The sequence below is a fragment of the Berghia stephanieae genome, chromosome 13 (assembly GCF_034508935.2).
Source record: "Berghia stephanieae isolate SIO BIC M18660-M18661 chromosome 13, UCSD_Bste_1.3, whole genome shotgun sequence".
Classification (NCBI taxonomy): Eukaryota; Metazoa; Mollusca; class Gastropoda; order Nudibranchia; family Aeolidiidae; genus Berghia; species Berghia stephanieae.
In genome coordinates this window covers 21748432-21759675 of record NC_088372.1, presented here as the reverse complement: position 1 = coordinate 21759675, position 11244 = coordinate 21748432, and the positions used below count along the sequence as shown (strand labels likewise).

General features: G+C 34.4%; 1 protein-coding gene across 4 annotated transcripts in view; it reads left to right on the top strand.

Moving 5' to 3' along the window:
• Positions 1-11244, top strand: part of LOC144959157 (uncharacterized) — a 204766-nt gene that overhangs the window by 178121 nt on the left and 15401 nt on the right. For 2 of the 4 annotated variants that reach the window (XM_078891677.1, XM_078891676.1), the window contains 2 exons: positions 8602-8733; positions 9430-9556. In XM_078891677.1, the coding sequence (XP_078747803.1) occupies positions 8602-8733; positions 9430-9556 (259 nt within the window). Of the gene's footprint in view, positions 1-3503; positions 3765-8601; positions 8734-9429; positions 9557-11244 lie in introns of all 4 variants that reach the window. The other 2 variants (XM_078891675.1, XM_078891674.1) reach the window with 2 other exon arrangements.

Sequence of the window (11244 nt, the reverse complement as noted above, 5' to 3'; positions counted from 1 at the left end):
AATCTTGTTGATCCCCTCAGGATTTTTTTTTAAAGCTTCAAAGTCTAAGAACTTCAGAATATGTTCTGTACACCAGTCACCGAGATAAGTCATGAAAACTGTAGACATTTCCGTTCAAAGCTACTCTTCAGCTCTCTAATAGGGTTGGGTAGCCTCAGATGTTTTTCATCATTGAATCTCCACTACCATACTTCCTGTATGTACATGATGGGTGATCTGTCTATTTTAAAGATGTTTTATACGATGTCAGATAGGCCTGCATAGATTTTATTTCAATGAATTTCAAAATGTTCCTTTTTTATAATTATCATTTTGCCAGGCGTATTCTAAATTTTAAGTTTAAAAAAGTTTTTAGCAAATTTAGGTTCACCTTTTTCCATTTTCATTTAAAGCAAAAAATGTATGGCCAAAATGAGATTCTATCTGACATCATAACACTCAGAAAAAAAATATTCAAATTAATTTGTTGTTTCTTTGGACTCAATGCACAGAAAGTAAAGCGACCATATAATTTTGATTTTTTGTTTGTTAAAGAAAAGAAAACGATATTCAATCTAAGTGTGGATATGACGTAACAAAGACTATCAAAACTTGTTTTAAAAAAATCAAATAGTTAGTCACGAGGTGTTACGTCTTCCCAGCCACCAAAATTGAAAGGTCGGTTTCCGAATAGATAATATGCTTTTATATAGTTTTGATGTCTTTTAAATGTTTTTTTTTTTTATATGAAACATTTGCATGTTAATGTTTGCGTCTTAAATAACATTGACTCGATGACAATGTAAATGATTTCAATGATTTAAAGGGAACAAAACAGATTTGATTGATGACAAATGTACAAAAAAAACCCCCCACAAAAACTAACAAAATAAATCAGTTTCGTAACAAACTGAAGACATATTATTGATTGTAAGTCTTTGGCATTTTGATCTAAAAGTTATTGGTTTGAATCATGGTCCTGGGTGGGGTTCCTATAGTGAGCAGGGAAGCACTTACTGTGTCTTCTTCCCCTATATCTGTTTTCCAACATGCTTTCTGTCATTGTCTTGGAATGAGATTACTTGGGTTTGTCCAGGCCCTGGCCGGATACCCTAGCTGGGAGGGAAACAGTCAAATGTACAGTTAGAGTTTTGGGAGATGATATTCTTAGTCTTGTAAATCATCTCTCTGTTATGCACTTTAATACGTACTGTTTTGTTTACATATTATCTATGATTTGTAAACATTTGAGTGTATCCCTCTTAGCTGGGACCTGCGCTTGTGTCTGGATGAGACTTGGAGGTGATCTCAAACTAAGTACATTGATAGTGTGCTCTTGGAATGAAGAAGACGAGTCTGAAATTTACCGTTTTATACATTTTGTCATCAGTTGAAGCTGCAATTGCTCTCCATTGGATTCCTTTACAGTTTTGAATATCCTGAATTCTGCCGCCCCCCCCCCCCTTTTTTTTTTTGACACACCCTGTCTTAATTCATAATTTGTTAGCACAGTCTTGGCTTACCTCTATATATAAACAAAGATTTTGTTTGACCTATTGTCAATTTTTATAATTTTAGAGAAAAAAAAAGATTTCTACTCTTCAGTCGATAAATCAGTGACAACCCCTCTCCAACTGATAAAGGTAGTTTTCACTCTATAAATCAGTGACACCCCCTCTCCCACTAATAAAGTTGGTCTTCAGTCGATGAATCGGTGACAAACTTTCTCCCACTGATGGAGTTCGTCTTCAGTCGATGAATCAGTCACCCCCTCTCCCAATTAGCCTATAGTCTTCAGTCGATTTGGTGTCTAGGTGACTTTGTCAAAAAGATTTTGATGACATAGAAAGCCAACTATACCAACCATTTAAAATGCAGTAATGTATTGGGTTTTTAAAAAAAAAATTAAAATAATCAATCTGATTATTAAATGAAATTGAAGGTAAAACAAAATGCTGACAGTCATTCACCTTCTATTGAACATTTCTTGAGACACTTCCTTACATGTGGACCACGTGGACAAAATTCTCATTAAATTCTCGCATTAACTCATTAAAGGTCACACAAAATCTTTGTCTATTTAGAAGAAATGCTTTGGATGTTGATTTAATTTGCCTAGCTTTTTAACAAATGTTTTTTTGTTATATTTTTTTAATAATGATATATAACGATTTTTAGAAATAGCAAACGAGAATAATGAACGCAACAGATTTGCTATCCATTGGATTCCTTAACAACTTTGAGTAGCTTGAATTTTCAAGCTACTTCATCCTGAACACCAACAACGGCTTCCACATTCAACAACTCTCTCCTTCCTTGAATACAAATGCTCAGAATTGAGTCGGCTTTGAGTAACATTCAGATTCAGACATGATATGATAAAACCATTCCAAGCCTGTAAATTTACACAGCTGAGGATGTTGAGATAGTCACTTGGCTGGACAAGAAAAGATAAAGTGAGAAATGAAAGACTTCGAATGTTGACTGAAGTGAAGAATGCATCAATAAAGATGAGAGAAGATAGATTGAAATTGTTTGGAGTAGGCTACGTGGGAAGGAAAGTATTGGACTTACAATTAGCGGGAAAGAGGAAAAAGTGATACCGAAAGACTAGATGGTTGGATAAGGTAAAGGACGATACGGAGGAACTGGGCCTGGAGGAAGATGATGCTCTGAACCGAGATGCATGGAGATGTGGCATTCATTATGGCAACCCTGCAAAATGCTTGATAATCTGAAAGAAGGAGAAGAAGTCTTAGCTGTGATATTTTCTTCTGCTTGATTTCATCACAAGCTTCTTAGGAGCCATCCACACCAGGATACTTGGTATTTTGTTCCTCTATCCAAGAGCTATTCGAAGCTGTACCCGCTTTTCACCTAGTAAGGTGATCTATTTGTACCTTAACACTGATGTGTACAACATCAAAAAGTTCTGAGCAGGTTTTGAAAGTCATTGCCTTATTGTGGTGTTCATTGTGTCACACTATAAGCCCTTGGAATCCTGAAAATGAACAAAAGTAATATATTATCCAATTAATAGAGAGACTGAAAAAGTGTTATCTAAATAGAATTTCACTACAACTCTCACATGTGTTATTTTCGAGACAGGAATATTTTAGTTTTAATTTATCTGTGCCAGCATGAAGCTTTTATTTAAGTTCACATTTCACTATGCATGCTTTTTTATTGACATGTTTTTGACTTTTTATTCTCTAACCCAATCTCCCACTACGCCCTGTCCCGTCTATTTTGCACTCTTCCTCGCCCCCCCCCCCTCCCCCCTCCAATTTCTCTCTTTTTATTTTCGTCTGTGCATTTGTTCAACCCCCATCCTCTTTTCTTCCCCAATCTCTCTCCCCCCCCCCCTCCCCACTTCTCCCTGCCCCTCTCCTCGCCTAAACTCAACACGCTTGATTGCTGATGGCTCACCCTCATCTTCATTGATGTTGTGACTAACCAATGACATCATCAAAAAAAAAAAAAAAAAAAAAACCAACAACCACGTATGACCCTCCATAACATAGACGTTACTGATGCTCCTGATGGTCGTTTTGGTACAGGTGGAGGCACTATGCAATCCAGGACGCTCAACGGTGGGACTTCAATTTCTGCACTTAACGCATCTAACCTCAATAGTAGTCTCGGTGCTGGTGGTGGCGGTGGTGGTTCTAGCTCTTACTATTTCAGTCAACACTCTACCGCCTCATCTAGTTCTGCTAACCATCAACGAGGGGATAGTTATGATTCGGCCACTCTTCGGGCTTTGGGTACATTTTCCAATAAAGGTATCATCGCAGGATGCCTATCAATGCTTGCTTAGCGCTAATCTAGCTTGCTACGGTCTCGTGAATCAGCTAAATACATAATTTTTGTATTGTCATCGTAATTTATATTATAATGCAAGGAGAATGGAGATTAATAGTAGAAAGGAACTTAAAAGAGCCTTGTAAATCAAAATTCCAAATGTTGTCGATTAGATGATGCTCATGTTGGTGCTGTTTGTAGTCAATGGCTCACCGAAGACACAATATGTCAGCCTGATTGTCGCCTTCATAAAAAATGATGTCAAAATACAAGGCTATAGACAACCAAAAGAAAACAAATAGTGAGTTGTCATCAATAGTTCAGCCAATGGGATCAATTGTTTTCCTCAAGTACTGTTAATGACAACTCTCTAGGCGCTGTACTAATCTAAGAATGATGTCAAAATACCAGGCCTGGTGTCAGGCTATGTTAACAAAGGCTACGGCCTGACTGCATGATGAACCATAAGGAAATTGGACACATCTTTTGAGAGTATATATATATATGTTGAATAAGATGTCAGGAGCATTGAAGTCGAACAATCAGAGGGCAAAGAAATGTTGATCTAAAATATCATGAAAGTGGATCATTCTGACGGCATTAGTGAAATGTTGTTCCCTTGTTTTGCTATGTGCTCTAGTGGTATAACACTCGCCTTTGGATTGGAAGGTCTGGGGTTCAAGTCCTGCTCTGAATGGTGCATTATTGAGTTCCCAAATAAGGCTCTTTACTCACATTCTCCCACCACACTCGGGTGTAAAGTATGTACCTGACCATTAACAGCATTGTCTTGATCGGAAAATAAAATGTAATACCGTCTGAAAGGCGCCATGTCTCATCCTACATGCTAAGCATTGCTGTTGGTTTGGGACCGCTTGTAAAGTACTTTGAGCACGTTTAATGGAAACTGCTCTATATAAATGCTCTAATTTTTTAAAAGGGAATCTTGATTACTTCAAATTCAATAAATCGTTATATTGGTTTACTTTCAATAACTATCACACTTTTTCAATCTCTTCAATGGCTGTACGTACCACATTAACACCACAATCACACGATTGAAGACTTGAATGCTCCTGAACAAACATTATATATGAAAAAAATGTATAAAGGATTGTTAATTAATTATGCAGGTCTTTGTGATTTGAAGTTTGTAATCTGGTTATCAAAGCAAACGGCATCATCATAAGCAAAGAGGGGTAAAACAAATAGCAGATAAATGATGTGTGATGTGATGAGATTGTATCAAAACTTAAGCTATCATCACTACACACGCGTTGAGTTAAACACATAATTTTATTGGTTTACAAGGCTTAAAACTGCGGAAACCAATGAAATTCAATTTGTTGCATTTTACTCGCACTGTATGGCCAATGTGCTCAATCGAGCAAATATCATACCAAATAACTTTTATAGAAAATAATCCCCAATATCCACACGTTATCCACACCTAATATTATTATAGATATGCATATGTATCATTATATAATGTTTCAAAAATTATATTATATTCACATCTAAAGGATATAATCAATCAAAGATTTACTCACATTTCAAAATTTGTCTTGATATAGTATAGTTTACATTGTGAATGTTTCAGAAAAATAGCATGGACCTGTATTTTACAACTGTGCTATTTAATTATAATCAAAAGGAAGATGGAAGCATTTAGCTTCATTAAATTATTACAGAAAGATAGTAGATAGTCGATTTTAGAAAACGTGTTTTGATCTGAGAAAAAAAAAAATGAGAGAAAAATTTATTACAAATTTTGGCAATGTACCTCTTTTTTTTTTAAAGGGAAAAATCAAATAAATATGATATTAATTTAGTAATATTTCAAAAATTGTATAACTATTGGAAATAAAGGGAAAATGCATTATAATCGTAGAACATGATGCCATATTCTAACTTGTTTCTAATGGCCAAACCCATTGTAAATTCTCATTACTGGATAAAGTAAGTTGAGTCTTATTTTACGTATTGTTTTTGATACCTTAGTCACTACATATTCAGTATATTTGATTAGTAAGGAATTGATATATCTCTGCATTCTCCACAATATATATGCACGCATATTGAACAATAATATTCATATATATATATATATATATATATATATATATATATATATATATATATATATATATATATATATTTTATAATATTATAATATTATATTAATATGTAATCTATTGCCTCAAAATAGAATTATGTCATGGTGACCAAGATACAAAATTTTTGGTCAACAGTCATCAATATGAAATGTGGGTTAAGCTTACATGATTTATTGAGAACAATATGGCAGATGTAATCCTAATAAAGCGAACAGTGTCTGACTAGAAATATTGGTGTAGACTTAAAGCAAAGTTGACTTTATCATTTATTAATGGAATGCCCTTTTGATTAAAAACTGAACATTTGGGACCAACAAAAGTGTTGAATTTAAGCAGATGTTGACTTAAAGAGTTTTGAATTTAAGCGTATTTCACTGTAATTATTCTTAAAGTGACAAAAACAAAATGTCACATTACTTGTAATTTTTACTTAAAACCACTATAAAGCATTTGATACACATGACATAATACCAGTGTGAGGCGGTGGGTTACATAATATGTTCGTCTAACAAAGGATTTTGGGCCCGTTTCACTGTGAAATTTCAAATTCATAAAATGGACGTAGTTAAATGTATTTGAATTAATGTGTAATTATTAGCAATTCTGACAAACTAAATTGTTATAGACTCATTGTTGTAATGGAAATATTCACAAACCAACGCAAAAAGTTGTCCATAATAACAATGTTTAATAAAAATCAAGCCCATTTGGCTATTAGATCTACTTATATGACAGATGATCTGAATATATCTAAATATATCTAAGTTTTCAATTGCCCACGCCTCTTCCTATAAAAGCCTTAGCTTGCCTTAATTCCCAGCACATCACCATTATCATGTAAAGTTACCGTATAGCTTTGGTTCATAAAATTTTAATTCTTGTATCTTTAAATTTTATAATGAAATTGTATCTTTATTTGATTGCGAATATGCAAGCAAATGCAGCAATGCAAAATTTCAAAGTCTGGATAATTCATGTTTGAATTACTATTTATTTTATGATTGGATATTTACAACAACCACCGACTACATTTTTATAAAAGCATGCTTCCATTCTAATAACGTCATACAACCGTGTTGGTTAAGACATGCTACTTAAAGCTTTGGGAATTTATTGGGTACGGGGACCGTCCACCTTCTTACTATTAGATGACAAAGAGATAAAGTGAATTGAAAGGTTTTGTTTAAACACCAGTTACAATTTCCAAGATTTAAAAAACAAACTATTATGATTTTTAAAAGAAAATAAAAAGAAAGAAAGTTGGGCTCCTAGAAGAAACGATTTTAAAAGAATTTTCTTTGAAAAGATTATTTAATTTAATAATAAATTAACATATTTATGATAAATCACCTCCTCCCCCCCACCCCCCCCCCCAAAAAAAAAAAAAAAAAAAAAAAAAGAAAATTTAATAAATGAAGGAATGTATAGACTTTAGTACTTAATAAATGAAGGAATGTATACACTTTAGTACATTTTAATCACTTGTTATAACTCAATTAGATGTCGATTTATCCAGTCTCCACCACATTTACAGCATGCTATTCTATCTGCTTGCTCTCTGCTTGCAAACAATAATACTTAGTCTCGCAGGAATGAAGACTATAATTAGTCTCTCTGAAATGAAAATAACTATGATCAGTCTTTTTATAATGAAAACAATAATAATATTTCTTTTGTTGTTATTGTTTTGTTGTTGTTTTTTTTGTCTTGGTCAGGAATCGAATAAACACAACCTTTGTGCAATTTTAAAAAAAAGAATTCTTGTATAGTATCACAAATAGAGATGGAAACATTGTTATTAAGTTATTCAGGAGGTTTTTAATCTGTATTTTTGTGGTGTTGTTTACAAGATACTTTTTGTCTCAGTGGAACTGTGGCATTGATGTTAAAGTACTTGCTCCGCAATATAAATTGAGTCATTAGTTTTTAAATATTTTTTTTTCTTCACCATTGATACAATAACCCAGTTGGTTAAAAGAGTCACTTAAGATTTGGCAAACTATTATTTTATAATAAGAATAAAAAGAATGCTTGTAAAGCGGAAAGCTTGGGCTCTAGGCGCACATGTAGATGAATAGGAACATTATATTATTTCTATAGTTTTATTTTATATTCATTTTGTTTCATTTTCAAATCCAAACTGTAAGAAACAGAATAGATTATGTATATGCAATGAAAGAACCAAATAAAGAAAAAGATGTGTCTATTTGTTATGGAAACAATTAGAATTATTCATTCTATAATGAAAATGACTGTAAATTATATTTTTTGTAATGAAAATAATTATAATTAGTTTTTTTAGTAATGAAAATAATTATAATTGGTCTTTTAGTAATGCAAAAAATTATAATTGGTCTTTTCATAATGAAAATAATCATAATTTGTCTTTCTGTTTTGAAAACAATATAATTAGTCTCGCGGTATTATATTGAAAACAATAATAGTTGGTCATTCTGTAATAAAAACAATTACGATTAGTAATTTATTGCTCAGGCAAATTTTCATTTATTGAGAATTTTCTTTCACCGTGCCTTTAACTGTTTTTTTTTTGGGTTTTTTTGTTGCAAATTTTTGTTTTCAATGTGTTCAAATATCATATTATCATCGGCTCCTCTTTCTGCTATTAAATTTCATTTTCAAACTAATTTCTTCATTGGATCTTTTCCATGTAATGATCGTTTATTTTCTCTTTCTAATCCAGGTACAGCCATCGGCACCCCTAAACTATCACGAGCTGCCTTTGGATCTACGGGCAGCGGCTACACGATGTCAGAGGCCAACCAGTCATATCATTTTGAAGGAAACGGCACGGCTGACTATGATGTAGCTACAGGTGGATGGCGGCTTTAAACCTTATTTCCTCTAAAAATACTATGCTAGATGGGATGTTGATTGGGAGGAGGGGTTGGGGGTGGGTGGAAAGAAACAGCACGGCTGACAGTGATGTAGCTACAGGTGGATGGCGGCTTTCAACCTTATTTCCTCTAAAAACACAATGCTAGATGGGATGTTGATTGGGAGTAAGGGTTGGGATGGGCGGAAGGAAACAGCATGGCTGACTAGATTTACTTCACCCACGAATAATAATGAAAAATAAAAGATTGCCTTTACATAGTGGATAGATACCATGTTGATAATGAAACAAAATGCAATCAATACGTATTTAGTGTGTTGTCTAATGTTGGTGACGAAATATGACCCAATATTTAGTCAGTGGTCTAATTTTGATGACGAAATAAACAGTTTCAAAATTAGACATTGCATTTGCCTAGAAAGCATTGTAGTCCAAGATTTGTGAACGTAAATGTATATTTTACCCTTTGGTATAAGTAAGCTAAGAATGAAAGTTATCTTACGTTTATTATAACTTATAACAAGATTATATCCCTTTCCATCTGTATTGCTTTTCCCTCTTTAGCATTTATTTATTTATGTATGTGATATTCACATTTCATTGTCTATACTATCACCATCATTGTTAAGGAACTTTAAGATTTATTACTTATAACAAAATGCTTGTTTACATCAGGTGTCCATGGCAACGCCAATTACCAGAGTAACACTTTGAGTGCTGGTGGCGTCGGTGGATTTTCTACAGCAACAATGTCGTCTAACTACAACTACTCTGTGAAAACTATCAAAACTGTCGGGGGAATGTGAGTAGATCTTTTTTTCATTTAAACTTAGACTTAAATTATAGTAGTAGTAGTAGTGGTGGTGGTGGTGGTAGTATTAGTAGTAGTAGTAGTAGTAGTAATAGTAGTAGTAGTGGTGGTGGTAGTATTAGTAGTAGTAGAAGTAGTGGTAGTAGTAGTGGTAGTAGTAGTAGTAGTTGTAGTAGTAGTAGTAGTAGTAGTAGTAGTAGTATTAGTAGTAGAAGTAGTAGTAGTAGTAGTAGTAGTAGTGGTGGTAAAAATTTTTATTCTCTATTGTCTTCTGGCACTTTTCTACTCACTTCATATCTTGTTGTTACCAACATAAGTGCCTGCTCCACTCACTTTTCTGAATTAAAAATTCACCCCATACACCGAGCATACTCAATGTCTCAATCGTTTCTATGTTATATGTTTGTGATGAATATTTGGCTATTAAGCTTAACTGCTGGTCCAATTACTTCGCGATGGTGGTGAACGAATCGGCGATCTCAAGAAGTGGGTGAGAGGGGATCTAGAAATGACTTTGGGTTTGAAACGAATATTTTTTGTGTTCGTGGATAGCTCACACGGTAGAGCCACGCTCTCACCTGCCAGGCGGGGGTTGTCGTACCAATAAGGTCGCAGGTTCAAACCCCACCACCGCCGCGAAAAAAATTTTTATTCTCTATTGTCTTCTGGCACTTTTCTACTCACTTCATATCTGGTAGTAGTAGCAGTAGTAGTAGTAGTAGTAGTAGTAGTAGTAGTAGTAGTAGTAGTAGTAGTAGTAGTAGTAGTAGTAGTAGCAGCAGTTTTAGTAATAATGATGATGATGATGATGATGATGATGATGATGATGATGATGATGATGATGATGATACTAGAGATATGAGGGGTAATGCGTGTGTCAATGCCAAGGCCAGACTTTTGCAATCATTGTCACCCAGCTGATCAATGACAATGCTCAGTATGACTTTGTCACAAAGTGAGACACTCTACAACTGAGTCTCCACAATTGGCAATGTCGTATTTAGTTTGAAGTCAGTGATATGCAAAAAGACATTTAGGTTTTGAAAAAACTCATTATATAATATAAGGAATTTGGGTGACATCAAACTTCTGATAATTGGGCAGTGAATGGAGCAGGCACTTATGTTGATAATAATAAGAAGAAATGAAAGGAGTGGAAAAGTACCAGAAGACATAGAGAATAAAAACTTTCACAACGATGGGGAGTTGAACCCTAGACCTTTTCGGTACGGCATCCTTGACTGACCAAGAGAGGGATGCTCTACAGTGGACTCCCATCCGTTTCTTTAGAGCAAAAGTGGTGGATAACATCTACCAAGGAGCACGACTCTAGCAGCCAGACATGGGATGCCGTACAAATAAAAGATAAATAAAAATATAAAATTCCCTTTATTCATCCCAAAGGGGAAATTTTTCTCTTGGGTCTATTCCAAGGGAAGACTGGAACCCAGGCGTCAGTTGCAGTGCAGTGCCGCAAAATGACCAAGGGCACGGTGACTTGCTCAAGGCCACACAGCACAGTGGCGGGTGACCGAACTCGGTACCTTTCGGGTACGAAGCAAAGACTGTACCGCTGAGCCACGCTGGTCTAGAGTTTAATTTAACTCCCCATCGTGTGAAAGTTTTTTATTCTCTATTGTCTTTTGTTGTTTTCTATTCTTCTTATTTCTTGTCATTAT